General features: G+C 48.1%; 1 protein-coding gene across 4 annotated transcripts in view; it reads left to right on the forward strand.

Annotated features, from left to right (window-relative positions):
- Positions 1 to 16387, forward strand: part of rps6ka3b (ribosomal protein S6 kinase, polypeptide 3b) — a 32273-nt gene that overhangs the window by 12408 nt on the left and 3478 nt on the right. The window contains exons 1-20 of one of the 4 annotated variants that reach the window (XM_030349661.1): positions 2266 to 2285; positions 6566 to 6682; positions 7372 to 7453; positions 8015 to 8095; positions 8376 to 8455; positions 9051 to 9157; positions 9488 to 9525; positions 9695 to 9837; positions 10555 to 10625; positions 11820 to 11908; positions 12238 to 12302; positions 12635 to 12737; positions 12851 to 12960; positions 13098 to 13223; positions 13332 to 13421; positions 14191 to 14349; positions 14730 to 14891; positions 15132 to 15208; positions 15599 to 15716; positions 16086 to 16226. In XM_030349661.1, the coding sequence (XP_030205521.1) occupies positions 6578 to 6682; positions 7372 to 7453; positions 8015 to 8095; positions 8376 to 8455; positions 9051 to 9157; positions 9488 to 9525; positions 9695 to 9837; positions 10555 to 10625; positions 11820 to 11908; positions 12238 to 12302; positions 12635 to 12737; positions 12851 to 12960; positions 13098 to 13223; positions 13332 to 13421; positions 14191 to 14349; positions 14730 to 14891; positions 15132 to 15208; positions 15599 to 15716; positions 16086 to 16226 (1947 nt within the window). In that variant the 5' untranslated portion in view covers positions 2266 to 2285; positions 6566 to 6577. Of the gene's footprint in view, positions 1 to 2265; positions 2286 to 5104; positions 5301 to 6565; positions 6683 to 7371; positions 7454 to 8014; positions 8096 to 8375; positions 8456 to 9050; positions 9158 to 9487; positions 9526 to 9694; positions 9838 to 10554; positions 10626 to 11819; positions 11909 to 12237; positions 12303 to 12634; positions 12738 to 12850; positions 12961 to 13097; positions 13224 to 13331; positions 13422 to 14190; positions 14350 to 14729; positions 14892 to 15131; positions 15209 to 15598; positions 15717 to 16085; positions 16227 to 16387 lie in introns of those variants that run through there. The other 3 variants (XM_030349662.1, XM_030349663.1, XM_030349664.1) reach the window with 3 other exon arrangements.

Consider the following 16387-nt stretch of genomic DNA (forward strand, 5'->3'; position numbering starts at 1 on the left):
CATAACGTTGACCTTGGTCAAACGCCGGGCTTATTCTTGTGACCGAAAGTGTGTGTGTGTGTGGTTGTGTGTGCATGTAAGTGTGTATGCATGTGTGATATTTGAACCTGTGGGCTTAGTATAGCGGAAATGCATTGCCTTTAACCCAACAAATCCCAAGCGTGTCTGCCTCTTTTGTGCGTGCGTGTGTAAGTACAGAGCCATTCTGCCTGTTAATTTGATTGCGTAACCACTTTAGAGGACACAGATTGTCTGTCGGGTATGGAATTCTTGGCGTGCGCACGCGCGCGCACACACACACACACACACACACACACACACACACACACACACACACACACACACACACACACACACACACACACACACACACACACACACACACACACACACACACACACACACACACCAGAGGACATTCCCCTCTACACGTAGAGGGCAAACCCTAATACGCACGTGGCTTTCCCAAATCAAATCCACTGTAAATACTTTGAATTTTTCAGAATTCACAGTACAGTGCAGCAGCAGGTTCCAGTTTCTGCCGGACAATACCGTGTCCACACCAGTCGGGACACCCTGTTCTCTCTCTCTCTCTCTCTCTCTCTCTCTCTCTCTCTCTCTCTCTCTCTCTCTCTCTCTCTCTCTCTCTCTCTCTCTCTCTCTCTCTCTCTCTCTCTCTCTCTCTCTCTCTCTCTCTCTCTCTCTCTCTCTCTCTCTCTCTCTCTCTCTCTCTCTCTCTCTCTCTCTCTCTCTCTCTCTCTCTCTCTCTCTCTCTCTCTCTCTCTCTCTCTCTCTCTCTCTCTCTCTTCCCCCCCCCCCCCCCAGCAAGGCGATAGTCTCTCCACAACAGGTGGACTTAATCCCAGCAATGGTACACATCCCGTTACTAGTCTGCCATCGTGTGTGGAATGTCGGCATGGATCGCGTGCGTGTGTTTATGAATAAACTCCAAGGTGATTAAGAAATATAGTGCTATAAAAGATACCACTACGACTACTATTACGGCTGTAACAAAAAAAGATAATCAATAAAATGCAAAAGAGGAATTTATTGCAGAATTGATTCATGGATGTTTTTTTGGTCAATTGTGGGACGGTCAATTCATCGACGTATTCTGAATGTTGTTGTGTTGCTTGACAACCTTGTTTGATCATCACAGTCATTATGCCTTCATAACTTTTATAGTTAAGCTTCTAAACGTTACGATGGGTAGAGTGGGGGTACGTGGGGTTGACGGCACGTCCTCATACTAACAACACGGGTCGCGTGTTGTGCGACCAGAGAGCTGTGCTGCTGATGGCCGAGGGTCAGGCCAATGCACTCGCTGCAAAAATATATATAAGAGGCCGTGCAGAATGTGCATTTGTGGATGTGTTGCTGTGTGCATTCGTGCCAGTAAAGTGTGAGTTTGTGGGTCTGGAATGAGTGCTCTTTGAATTTACGTGACATTTTCCATTTTCCAAATGACCTATACGCATGGGAGATTACAATGGGCAACTTATTCAATGTGTGTGTGTCTGTGTTGTGGTGTCGTTAGGTGTGTGTCTACGGGAAAGGGATCACTAACGGACGGGAAAGGTCCGGGTCAGCTGATGGAAAGACGGGGTCGAAGGTCACAGTGGGTGTTCAGGGGGATCCCGCGTCGCATCCTATTTTAGGCCTCTCGACCCCCTCCCCCCCGTCCCCCCCGTCGCTGGGTATCCCCTCACATTGAGTCACACACACACACACACCCACCCATAAACCAACACACATACACACACACGCAGCGAGAGAGGGCAGTCGTGGACCAATGCCTGAGCAGCACGTACAGGAAGAGTGTTTGGCATGCAGATAAACAGACACACGCTCTCACACACGCTAACGCTCCTCGACACAGCGCGACCCACAGCGCGAACCGGCCTCCACTCGGGACGCAGCTAGACACACACACACACACCCACACACAGGCAATAGAGATGACACACGCGCGGGGAGGCATCGCGGAGCCCAAGGCGGTGTGTGTGTCCCTGGTGGCCCTGGCCAGGGAGCTGAGGACCAGGCTGAGGGCGCTCAGGCTCGGGGGGCTGCCGTCGGACAAGCACTCCCCCGAGCGGGACCCGCGGCGGGGGCCCTGGGACCCTCCCAACCCCCGGGGCAGGGCTCTGGGGACCGGGTGCACTCTAGGGAGCGATGGGGCCGGGGGCGGGGCCGGGACGGGGGCGAGGGCGCCATGGGGTCTGCCCGGGGTCTTTAGGAGGACCAGAGGGAGAGGAACGCCAAAGACAGAGACACCCAGAGTAGCTGTGAGTACTACTCAGTGTGGGTCTGTGTGTGTGGGGGATTTTGGTAGGCTCATGCCTCTGGTGTGTGTTTATTTTGTTGTCTATACCTCTATTATCCTTGCTAGTGTGTGTCTTACTGTGGAGCCGTGATCCAGAGTGTGTGTGTCTGTGAATGCACAGAATCCGTCTGTCGTACACAAAAGTTCCGTCTGTGGAAACCCGAACCCTGAAGTGTCGCTTGGAATACTTTTTAGGAGGCCGGTGTGGAAATATCGGATAAACAGGTGCTCCGTACCGACACGAACATGATCACATCAATCACGTGTTCAAATAGAATAAATGTCATCCTGCAAATGTACGAGATCAACGGTTGTTAGGCCAGAGACAAATATCGCTTAATGGCTTGAGTCTCATTAGTATCTGCCAATGTTGAAACACATTAAGATGGAAAATGTCTAGATTCACTTAGTATAAGTGTGTGTGTGCACCTGCTTGTGTGTGTGTGTGTGTGTGTGTGTGTGTGTGTGTGTGTGTGTGTGTGTGTGTGTGTGTGTGTGTGTGTGTGTGTGTGTGTGTGTGTGTGTGTGTGTGTGTGTGTGTGGAAACACACAGCGGGGGAATTCAGTTTATTAGGTTACCACTAGGCTTGTCCTTTCCAGCGCTGACGTGTGCTAACATTAGCATGGGTGCTCTCCCTGGGTTTTTTGGACAGGACGTAGGAATGGAACACACTTCCTGTGGCTCTTGGCAACCGTCGCTAGGCTTTACAAGTGGCGGTTACAGTGAAAATTGTTTTGTAAGTACAGTTCCCAAATATGGGGATGACGTCTTTCAAACGGGACGAGGTGTTTATGAAATAACATTTTGGATGTTGCTAACTCAACTGACAATGTGGTCCACATATTTCTCAACATGACCACACATTCTTGTTTCCACAACAGTTGTTGAAGAGTTGTCAAACTAGAATATAATCGTGAAATTGGCGATGAGAACCTTTTTAGGCCATTAACGATCCACAGAGATGTTTTGTGTACCATAAGATTATAAACATGAATTAAAACATATTGAAACATTTAATATGAGCATTTCATAAAAACGGTGGCTATTCAGATGAAGAAAAACGTCCCGTCATTTCCACTGATTAATTTCCCCTCCAAATGGACCGTTGGTGAATTGTCCTCCCTTGATCACGATGACACAATAAATGTGTCCACCGCCACAGTGCAAATTTATAACCAGTGCCATGGTCCTTTATTTCCTATCGAGTTATTCATCGCTAATATGTAGTTATGATTCATAATAACTGGCGCATGCATTCATTAGGTTTCCTGAGGGGAGCCGACTGATTACATTAATGCAGGCTATGGCCACTGATGAGGTTAGTAGAATCTATTTGCAGCGATTAGCTTTATTGCTAAGGGGCGTCCTCTCTCTTTCCTGTTCGCCGGGGTCCACCAGCTGGTGCATGGAGCTGTCTGACTCAAATGTCTTCACACTGAGGAGCCCAGGAAATCAGACAAGGAGGAGAAACACCCAGAAGCTTTGAACTAAATATATGAACATGAATGTATCGCTACTTATGTAAGCTTTGGAGGTTAGACACCTTAGTTCCTTCTTTTAATGAGGTTCGTCCGCTGGGAAAGTCCAACGCATGAATGTCGTTTAGGTGCGGTCAATCTGATTGGCAGCTGAAACTTGTTTAGATGATTGGACCGCCTCATTCACAGGCTCCGCCTCCAGTCCTGGCCTGGCCCCGCGTCATATTTAGATTGTTTCATGCTATGAGTGTGTGGTTGTTGGGCTCAGATTTTGACCTTGGATGTGTGTGTGAGCCACAGCTAAAGTTAATAATAAATTATAATAATACAGCTTGCACTAATGAGCATTTCATAGCTAAGTAAGTTTCGGCACCTGTTAAATTATTATCAACCGATTTAGATAATTTAACGCCTTGGCAAATTCAATCATGTGCGCAACTGTATTTTTGTATATTTTGTGCGTGTGTGTGTGTGCGTGCGCATGTGCATGCGCATGTGCGTGTGTTAAGAGCACAGGTGCTTGGCTTTGCAGTTTTTTTAATCCTTTGATTAGAAGGCGTTACATGAGCATTTTGTCAACACGTCTGCCAATCTCCGTCTGTTGCCGCACGCACATGCACACACAATCACATGCAGCCACACGCAATCACACACAATCAAATGCACACACACACACACACACACACACACACACACACACACACACACACACACACACACACACACACACACACACACACACACACACACACACACACACAATCACATGCACAACATTGCACTCAGTACTACTCGGTAGCAGGATAAACCCCTTGTACCTGAGTGGTGGGTAGATGCAGTCGGTTTACTTAATACCATCAAACTAACCAGAAGCTCCCCTGCACCTGGACAACGCTCGTTACTCGGCTCTGCTAGGACTATTATGTTCTGGAACGGTGAAATTGCAGCATTTGGAAGAGAGGACAATTTTGCTTTGAAGTTGAAGCGAGAAACTGAGGTTGGCTGATAAGTGTAAAAAGGAAAAGTTAAAGTGGCAAGCTATTTGGCTGATCCTCTTGAGGCACACACCGCGCACGCACGCGCACACACGCACAACACTACACTTCTGTCCTCCACTGAGGAGAGCGGGAACGGTCCAAATCAGAGCAGAGGTGAGAACAGTTGAAGTAAAGATAGAAAATGTGTGAGAGAGAGAAGGAAGAAAGGGAGGGCATATTAAAGGATGGCTAGAGGGAGAGAAAATGGGTGAGAGGGGGAGGGAGGGAGGAGGCACAGGAAGGAGGACGGCGGCAGACTCAGTGTAGGAGAAGTAGAGGAACGGAGAGGAACACAAGCCCAGGCGGGATCCGACGCCGACATGCTCGCACCTCGGAGCCACGGCCGAGACTACAGGACCCACAATGCACTGGCACACCAAACCCCGCACAGGGCGCTCACCTGGGAAGTAGAGGTGCGGAAGAAGGGCGGAGAAGAAGACACGGGAGGTGAAGATGAGCAGGTGTGTTCGCAAAAACAGGAGCAGAGGAGGGGAGAGAAACGCAGATCATGCTGTAGGCTAGAGAGCTTTGAGTGGAAGGAATGAGGAGGTGTGTGTGTGTGTGTGTGTGTGTGTGTGTGTGTGTGTGTGTGTGTGTGTGTGTGTGTGTGTGTGTGTGTGTGTGTGTGTGTGTGTGTGTGTGTGTGTGTGTGTGTGTGTGTGTGTGAGCGGTAGCCGAGGTGAAATGCAAAGGCATGGGAGGGATATCAAGAACGCCCGGACAGTGTCTGGACCTGATGGACCGAACCCAACGACCCAAATACGACGGAAGGAGGTAGAGTGCCGGCTGGGAGTGGGACCATTGGCTGGGAGTGGGACCATTGGCTGGGAGGGGGACCATTGGCTGGGAGGGGGACCATTGGCTGGGAGGGGGACCATTGGCTGGGAGGGGGACCATTGGCTGGCACCAGGGTGGAAAGACGGAGGGACGGTTGTCCGGATGAGAAAGAGAGAACTGCACAGAAACAGAAAGAGGATCCTTGTGGGTTTTTTGTTGTGGTTTCATCGCGTCATTGGGCAGACGGAGCCTGCTCTGGTACATAAAATAGCTGGCAAAGGGGGATTTGAACACACGCACACCCTCAAAGTGTGAGATCATGAGTCACTGAGAACGAGATGACAGGATGTGTGTCAAGTGTGTGTCGGAGATGAGAACATGATGATTTTGTGTTTGTGCTCGATTTAATTTACAGTTTTGGTGTGTGTGTGTGGCTTTCAATGCACAGTGCTTGTTTGTGTGTGTGACTTTGAATGTACAGTGCGTGTACTTGGATTAACGTTGATTACTTGAAACTCTGTGAGGAGGAAGATATCAGACGTTGTTCATATATCTTAGGACTTCTAAAGGACTTCTTCAACTAGTGACATACATACAATGTACATTTGCATGCATGCATACAGGGCTTAGCCCACACACACACACACACACACACGCGCACACGCACACAAACTCAGACGATCAAGGTATCCCTGAGTAGTGAGATATGGACACGATGGGACCAGAAGCATCGCAGCATGGATGGCACAGGATCTCCATTGTTGTGCACGCTGTTGTAGTGGTTCACCGGAACATTGTGTAGTCGAGCGGAGGGTCACCTGTTCACCGTGATGTCATTCTGCTCTTTGGTCGGTCCTCCTGCATCTGAATAGGCTTTTGATGTTTTCGGAGTGTGGATCATAGCTGAATAAGGATTCATTTTCTCTGCGTGTGTCTGTGTGCTCCACAGGAGGAAGTCCCCATGAAGGAGATCAACATCACCCTGCACGTGAAGGAGGGGTCGGAGCGGGCCGACCCGCGGCAGTTTGAACTGCGCAAGGTCCTGGGACAGGGCTCCTTCGGCAAGGTGTGTGTGTGCGTGTGCGTGCGTGTGCGTGTGTGTGTGTGATTTGTACTGCATGTTTAAATGCACTTAGTGTGATAATGTGACGCGTGTGTATTTGACATTTGTGTGTGTGTCTGTCATTTGAGCCTTCATTCACACCTTTACTGTTAACACATGCATTGCGAGTGAGTCTGTGTGTGCCACAGATCTCCATAAATATATTCCCAATGCCAGTATTTGACAGTAGGTTGCCATGGAGATTGCAGGATGAGGGTTCTGGTATCCCCCGTCGAGGGCTATTACCTTTCTGTGTGTGTGTGTGTGTGTGTGTGTGTGTGTGTGTGTGTGTGTGTGTGTGTGTGTGTGTGTGTGTGTGTGTGTGTGTGTGTGTGTGTGTGTGTGTGTGTGTGTGTGTGTGTGTGTGTGTGTGTGTGTGTGTGTGTATTTCATGAAGATAATAATAACCATTACCAATGAAGTGGGTCATATTCAAGCAAATGTTAATGTTGTTTGTGCTGTTTTGTTGGGGCCAAGTGGAGCCTGTTTCTAGAGCCTGGTGCACACACACCACAGACATATAATTAACAAACATACCCACACACACATAATTAACACACATCGATTATACTTCACACAGCCGAATCTATACAAACACACCCCAGACACACTATTCATATCATCTTTGTGTATGTCTGTGTTTGTGCCTGCAGGTGTTTTTGGTGAGAAAGATCACAGGACCAGATGCAGGCCAGTTGTATGCCATGAAGGTTCTGAAGAAGGCCACGCTTAAAGGTAAAGAGAGAGATGCAGGCTGAGAGAGGAAGAGGAGCAGAGAACGAGAGAGAGAGAGAGTATGGCACAGGGAGAGGGAGGCAGAGAGAGACAGAGACGGAGACAGGGATGGGTCAAATGGGATAGAGGCAAGGGATCTAAGGGAGGAACTCCTGTCCTGTTCAACTAGCGCCCTCTGGTGGTTGTAAAATAACACATCCCTTGAGCTCTGTTTTGATCCAACTGAACTGAATCTGTCTCTCCTCCTCTTTGTTCAGTTATGCCTTCAGCTAACCAAGGAATATGATTTAATTCACAGACAAAATAAGTCTTTGACCTTAACAAGCTGGGCCAGGTCACGTCTGAGTTCAATATCTCTCCAAGATAGAGGGAATCTTTCCTTTTTTAGAGTTCTGCCTCTTTGACAATATCAGCTGTATGTAACAAGCAGGTCTCATAAAGGTTTTTCAATTTGATTGAGAGGGAGAGAGAGGTGGGCTAGCTAGTTTGTATGCACATTTTCATGCAAGGGTAAAATGTATTGTGTATTGGTATACATTTTTTTCTGTTTTGTGTTTCCAGTGCGGGACAGAGTGAGAACTAAGATGGAGAGAGACATCTTGGTGGAGGTCAACCACCCCTTCATCGTCAAGCTGCACTATGGTGAGTCAGCGAGTCGGCCACCAACCAATCCCTGACGTCCGCGGTGACTCAGCAGCTGAACGGCGGCCAATCACCTCTTACTACAGTCTTATGGGCTCTGTTCCTGTTACAGAAGAAGCATTTAGTGAGGAGGAGGAATAAATCAGTTCCCTGACAACAAGCACTTCTATTCCCTGCCCTTTCGCTTCTCTCCTTTTTATTGTTTTTAACCTTGTGCTCTCGTCCCTCCCTCCTCTCCCTCCCTCCTCTCCCTGCCCTCCCTCCTCGTTCTCTCCCTCAGCATTCCAGACCGAGGGGAAGCTGTACCTGATCCTGGACTTCCTGCGTGGAGGAGATCTGTTCACAAGGCTCTCCAAGGAGGTACCCCGCAGTGCTCCCCCTGCAGCCTTAAGGCCCTGTTCACCGGGGACGGGGCCTTTGGGAGGGGGACGGTTCACAGTGTAGAACAGGCAGGGAACAGCAGCTCAAACACAGAGTAAAGGTTCAGAAGCAGACGTGATGTCGAAGATGGTTGACGCATGTTGACTATTGGCCAAGACACTGTATAGTATCTTCTGTAGGAGGGTACCATTAGTTAGCATCCACTAAGATACCATTGACAACCAGGCCTACTTTTCAATTGTTTTTTTACAAAGAAAATCGATTTTCGAGTCAGCCTGATGAGATAAATATTCCTGAAGCAAAGATTCCTGATTAAAAAAAATATATATTTACCTAGCGGCCATCTTGGATCTAAATGCTAGCTGGGTGGCGGACCAGAATGTGGACTACCGTAGCTAAATGGTTACCACGGTGTAATGGTTTGAGCCAATGTAAGAGCAACGGCACCACTAACGTACGTGTGTGTGTGTGTGTGTGTGTGTGTGTGTGTGTGTGTGTGTGTGTGTGTGTGTGTGTGTGTGTGTGTGTGTGTGTGTGTGTGTGTGTGTGTGTGTGTGTGTGTGTGTGTGTGCAGGTGATGTTCACTGAAGAGGACGTCAAGTTCTACCTGGCGGAGTTGGCCCTGGCGCTGGACCATCTGCACGGTCTGGGAATCATCTACAGAGACCTGAAGCCCGAGAAGTAAGACCCCTGTGCCATACAACAACATATACAGACATAGATGAATACTATCACTTTCCTATACATCAACACATACACACAAAGATTATTACTACCCCTGTCCCATACATGAACACACACACACACAAAGATAAATACTACCCCTGTCCCATACATCAACACATACACACATAGAAATACTACCACTGTTCCATGCATAAAGACAGACAGACAGAAACAAATACTACCCCTGTCCAGTACATAAACACATCATACACACACATAAATTCTTGAATTAGTAGCATGAATTAATGAATCTCATTTTTAATGAAACCATGTGTGTTATTTCAGCATCTTGTTAGATGAAGAAGGACACATCAAACTCACAGGTAGGGTGTGTGCGTGAGTGTGTGTGTTTTACTTCCTGTGTGTTACGGTGTGCTTGCATTTATATGTTTCAATTTATCCTTCTGGCTGACGTTCATATTATAATATGTGTGTGTGTGTGTGTGTGTGTGTGTGTGTGTGTGTGTGTGTGTGTGTGTGTGCGCGATGCAGACTTTGGCCTGAGCAAGGAGGCCGTCGACCATGAGAACAAGGCGTACTCGTTCTGCGGGACGGTGGAGTACATGGCCCCTGAGGTGGTCAACAGGAGAGGACACACGCACAGCGCTGATTGGTGGTCCTACGGCGTGCTCATGGTGAGAAGGGCGCCCGGTTGGTCGTGGCTGCCTGCCAATCAGATTATAGGACATTCATTGGACATCAACTAAATCTCAGAGAGAATAGTGCCCGTGTGGTAAAAAATGGCATTTTGATCGTATGTTTTTCTCTTTTTGTCCTTCACAAAAATGGAGGATAGGGGGAGAAACATGGACACTGTCTTTCCTTCCTCTTGTCCATTTGTCTCTTTGTATTCTCTCTTTCTCTCGTTTTCAAATGTGGGTTTTATTGGCCTGCAAAACGTGTTTACATTGCTAACCGACAGTTCATTGTTAATGAACTGTTAGTTATAGTCGAAATCTGGAAGATTTCAAGTAAATTACCATAATTTACTATCTATTGCATTGGTAGTGGAGCCTATGGCCCACTAAGGAAAGCCCTTTCATTGGCAGTATCACTAATGTACTGAACTGGGAGTCATCTCTGGGAACCATTACCACTTATCACCAAAGGTTTCGCTGAAGAGAACAAAATGGAAAACTTTGAGATTGCCACTTTAATGCCTATAACTGTTTTGGCTTGTGTGACTTCATGATTCACTAATGTATCCTTGTTTTAAAGTGTTGTACCAGTACCAGTCAAATGAATGAGATGGTAAAGAATAATATGCCATACAAAAACAATGTAAAGATGTATATATACAGTGAAAATGATGAAGCTAACTCTCTCCATTTCTCTCTGTGTCTCCCCCTCAGTTTGAGATGCTGACAGGGACTCTCCCCTTCCAGGGGAAGGACAGGAAGGAGACCATGACCATGATCCTAAAGTGAGTCCCTTCCCACTCACACCTGCACTCATATGTCCCTCTGCATTACAGAGAGGCATAGAGTTTGATGGAGATAGAGAGGGAGAGATTGCGAGAGAGAGACAGAGTTGGATGGAGAGAGAGCAAGAGAAGAGAGAGACATAGAATGTGTTTAGATTGTATGTTGCTTTGGCAATAGTGTTTCATCATTCATGCCAATAAAGTACATTTTATTTTATTTATGAGAGAGAGAGAGAGAGAGAGAGAGAGAGAGAGAGAGAGAGAGAGAGAGAGAGAGAGAGAGAGAGAGAGAGAGAGAGAGAGAGAGAGAGAGAGAGAGAGAGAGAGAGAGAGAGAGAGAGAGAGAGAGAGAGATTTTTTTAAATATATATATATATATATAAGGAGAGACATAGAGAGGGATACAGGGAGAGAGACATGATGACAGAGGGATACAGGGAGAGAGACATGATGACTTATGGGGATGCAGAGGGAAAGACAGAACAGAGAGGACCTGGGAGAATGAAAGAGATGGACTGATCTATTAGGATGGTTTCAAAGGAATGGAGAGAGAGAAAGAGGGAGACGGGTGTGAGTATAGAGTGATGGAGGTACAGAAGGGAGTAAATGTAGATGAAAGGGGACTAAAGCGGAGAGAGAGGGAGAGAGTTTTATAAAAGGAGAGTGAAACGTGATCTCTTTGCTGTCGCAGAGGAAGCAGTCTTTCCTTTCCTCTTTTTTATCTCTCTGTTTGCCTTTCGGCATGTGAAACGCTGCGCTGCAGTTCTTTAGAGTGCTGACCTGGTTTCCTGTGCGAGTGCACAAGTGTTTGAGTGTGTGTGCTGGTGCATGTGTGTTTATATTGCAATCTAGTAATTCAGAGGCAGCGGGCTGAGCCCCAGTGAAGCCATCATGTGAATAAACAAGGTATTAGTGACCGTGGCATCATGACACGGACATAATTATACCCTGTTAGCACTTCTCTTCATCGCTCTTTTTCGTGTGTGTGTGTGTGTGTGTGTGTGTGTGTGTGTGTGTGTGTGTGTGTGTGTGTGTGTGTGTGTGTGTGTGTGTGTGTGTGTGTGTGTGTGTGTGTGTGTCCTCCTATTGTACCTCTCTGGCCTCTGTTCTCTATCTTTCCATGCTCTCTTTCCCTCTTTTTAATCCCTTTTTCAACATTTCCTCCCTCCCTCCCTCCCACCTATCTACCTCCAGGGCTAAGTTGGGGATGCCACAGTTCTTGAGTTCAGAAGCCCAGAGTCTCCTCAGGAACCTGTTCAAGCGGAACCCGGCTAACAGGCTAGGTAGCACATCCGCCCACCTGGCAAAAGCTCAGAAGCTGAACACGATGAACACCACATGCTAAACATGCTGCTTGGATGAAGTGGCTACAACTAGCAACAGCTCTAATGACAATTGTTATAGCTATTGTTCGCTATTGATCCTGTGAAATTCTGTTTACAAGGTCAATATCAGCCCACTATCTCGGTGATCTGTGCTGACGTGTGTGTGTGTGTGTGTGTGTGTGTGTGTGTGTGTGTGTGTGTGTGTGTGTGTGTGTGTGTGTGTGTGTGTGTGTGTGTGTGTGTGTGTGTGTGTGTGTGTGTGTGTGTGTGTGTGTGTGTGTGTACAGGAGCGGGACCAGATGGTGTGGAGGAGATTAAAAGACATCATTTCTACAACACCATTGACTGGAATGTGAGTCACTCTCACCTCTTCTCTCTCTCCCACTCCACCTGTTGTTGATACCTGCCATTGCCATAGTAATACCAAAACAAACCACTGTCCTTGCCCCCGAGTCGACCTGCTCTCAAGCACTTCATCACCAACACACCTCATCCAATACAAAGTGTCACCAGTCAGCCTCTGTGAGATAGAACTGTCTGTTTCCACCATTGATTGATTAGCAATGGGGATGTTTTAGCTTTTGAGCTTTGTCTGAGTACTCTCTCTCTCTCTCTCTCTCTCTCTCTCTCTCTCTCTGTCTCTGTCTCTCTCTCTCTCTCTCTCTCTCTCTCTCTCTGGTGTAGAAGCTCTTCCGCAGGGAGATCCCTCCTCCTTTCAAACCCGCCTCAGGCCGTCCCGATGACACCTTCTACTTCGACCCAGAGTTCACCGCCAAGACCCCAAGAGGTACACACACACTCACTCTCTCACTCACTGACACACACAGCCTCACAAACCCGCCTATACATATTTTACCTGATAATAGACATAGTGTGTGTGTGTGCTTGCACGCTCTCCAGATTCTCCAGGAGTGCCTCCCAGTGCCAACGCCCATCAGCTCTTCAGAGGCTTCAGTTTTGTTGCGATAACGGAGGAAGAAACTCAACCATTACCAAATGTCATAGTAAAGGTATTATATTGTTGATGCATACCCTGGGAACGTTATTGACCAATCAGGATCAAGTACTGAACAATGCTGTATAATAACGTTTACTTTCTATGTGTGTGTGTGTGTGTGTGTGTGTGTGTGTGTGTGTGTGCACTCAGCAGCTGCACAGAAGCACGTCTCAGTTCTCGGACGCGTATGACATCAAGGAGGACATCGGCGTGGGGTCGTACTCCATCTGCAAGCGCTGTTTGCACAAAGGCACCGGCATGGAGTACGCGGTCAAGGTAGGCCCCGCCCCGCTCCCACTGCCCCGCCCCCTCCAGCAGGGCGTCCGCTCTCACCCTCGCGCCCCTCCTAGCGTGTGTAACCAAGCCTGCTCCTGTCGTCCGCAGATCATTAGCAAGGCCAAGAGGGACCCCACGGAGGAGGTGGAGATCCTCCTGAGATACGGCCAGCACCCTAACATCATCACCCTCAAAGACGTGAGTCCCGCCCTGCCAGTCTGACGCTCTGACGCTCTGCCAGGGAGTGGACCCCCTGATCCCAAAGCACACAGCGCCAGACAATGTTTATGACTGATTGCGGCCGTTAAGGTGTGTTCCCAACAAAAAATGAAGGCGTGGCTCGAATCCATACAAGTCAAAGTCATTGCAGAGATGCATTGACTTTAATGCACTTGGTCCACACACATACCAAAGGACCCATGTTTGGGTGTGAACGCACGTCTCTGATACTTTACAATAGGTAAAGACTCGTACTGGTGGTCATCTGGGCCGTGGTTGAGAATTAATTGGCAGAAAGGAACGTTATTGTTCACAACTATTCGCGCCGCATTTGGTGTGAAAGCACAGTTAGGCTTGAGTCCTGCACAAACTGAGCAGAAATAACAATGAGCCCACTGAAGATGACCTCCACTCCAACTGAACTATAATGCTGGGTCCCATATTGACAGTGGGATTGTTGTACTATCATTATAGTTGCATTATGTATATGTACTAATAAATTATACATTAATGTATTGTTAATGTATGTTATATTGTAGTAAAGTCTCCTAAACATAATGTACTGCTCGTAACTATGAATCATTAGCCATTATGATGACGCCTCTGAGACCTTTAAAACTAACAGTGGATCATCAAATATCTCATGCTTATGTCAGCAATCTCCTGCCACCCCAGATGCATATAAGGGGTGGGTCCCGACCCCCTGGTGGTCTGGGGACCAGTGTCTGACCCCCTGTGGTGTTCCCAGGTGTTTGACGACGGGCGCTCCGTCTACCTGGTCTCTGAGCTGATGAAGGGCGGCGAGCTGCTGGACAAGATCCTGCGGCAGAAGTTCTTCTCGGAGAGGGAGGCGAGCGCCGTGCTGTACACCGTCACCAAGACCCTGGAGTACCTCCACGTCCAGGGGGTGAGCGGGCACGCGCACGCAGACACACACACACACACACAGACACAGACACACACACACACACACACACACACACACACACACACACACACACACACACACACACACACACACACACACACACACACACACACACACACACACACACACACACACACACACACACACACACACACAGAGACAGGCCACGTTTCCAGCGAAAGTACCCAGAACTTTAATGTGATGCATTTTTAGCTAACCCTCCTGATTCTTGGTGTGTGTGTGTGTGTGTGTGTGTGTGTGTGTGTGTGTGTGTGTGTGTGTGTGTGTGTGTGTGTGTGTGTGTGTGTGTGTGTGTGTGTGTGTGTGTGTGTGTGTGTGTGTGTGTGTGTGTGTGTCAGGTGGTCCACAGAGACCTGAAGCCCAGTAACATCCTGTACGTGGACGAGAGCGGGAACGCCGAGTCCATACGCGTCTGTGACTTTGGCTTCGCCAAGCAGCTCCGCGCCGAGAACGGCCTTCTGATGACGCCCTGTTACACCGCCAACTTCGTGGCCCCCGAGGTATGACCACTTCCTGTTTGTCCCTAACCCTCAGCCCAGTCCGTCCTTCCACTTCCTGGTCTCCATACATTTCTCCGTCTCGCTCTCTCTCTCATGCTCTTCCTCTCTTTATCCCAAATTTTTTCCTTCCCACACATCCTTGATTGTAGATGGTTAATTGGGTAGAATGGGCAAAAAAAAGAATGAATTGATCTTTCTATTTTCGAACTTCATAATGTAGCTTCTAATTCCTACTGTCAGGTGTTGAAGAAGCAGGGATATGATGCGGCCTGCGACATTTGGAGCCTTGGAGTCCTGCTATACACCATGCTCACAGGGTACGTTTGTGTCAGTCAGTGTGTGTCATGTACACAGGCACTCGGATTGTGTCTCTGTTTGTGGGTGAAATGTGTGCGTGCGGTTTGAATGTGCTCCTGTGTCTATTTTGTGTTTGTTTTGTGTTTCGATGTGTTTTAAAGCAAGAGTATTGTCTGACTCCATCTGGAAGCTGCAAATAGCTTCCAGATGGAGGGTCAATAACCTTTCCAGGTATAAATGTTTGTATCTCCCCACCCCCTCCTTTCCTCTCTCCTTCTAATGTGCTCAATCCCCTTCTCTCCCTCTCTCTCTCTCTCTCGCTCTCTCTCTCTCTCTCTCTCTCTCTCTCTCTCTCTCTCTCTCTCTCTCTCTCTCTCTCTCTCGCTCTCGCTCTCGCTCTCTCTCTCCAGGTTCACTCCCTTTGCGAACGGCCCAGAAGACACCCCCGAGGAGATCCTGGCTCGGATAGGCAGTGGGAAATTCTCCCTGAGTGGAGGGTACTGGAACTCTGTCTCCACTGAGGCCAAGGTGGGCGCGGACACTCGCACACGAAAACACACACACAAAAACACACATACGCACGTAAAAAATACACACAACAACACAAAAAAAACACAGCCACAAACACAACCACACACATAACTGCTGGAATAGCCAATACTCAACAGTGAAGGTAATAATGTAATGCTTGGGCTTGCATAACATCGCCACCGCTTATGATATTGATGTATTGCATCCTCTTATTGGAAATCGATACCTGTAGGACCAATAGATGTGAAGTATAGCATTACACAACAAGGATGTTTGTTTTATTGACGATGTTTGTTGTTGTGGTTTACCGTGTTAGTGTTGTGCGTTGTTTGACCCTGACCATGATCTCTGTCCTCTGACCCCTAGGACCTGGTGTCCAAGATGCTCCATGTGGACCCCAGCCAGCGGCTGACAGCAGGACAGGTGCTCCGGCACCCATGGGTGATACACCGCGAACAGCTGCCAAAGTACACCCTCAACCGACAGGACGCCCCACACCTTGTCAAGGTACACGCACACACACACATACACACACAAGTACACACGTACACACACGTACACACACACGCACGCACGCACGCGCGCGCACACACATACGCGCACACACACGTACGCGCACACACACACGTACACACACACACACACACACACACACACACACACACACA

Source organism: Gadus morhua, chromosome 23 (assembly GCF_902167405.1).
Source record: "Gadus morhua chromosome 23, gadMor3.0, whole genome shotgun sequence".
NCBI lineage: Eukaryota > Metazoa > Chordata > Actinopteri > Gadiformes > Gadidae > Gadus > Gadus morhua.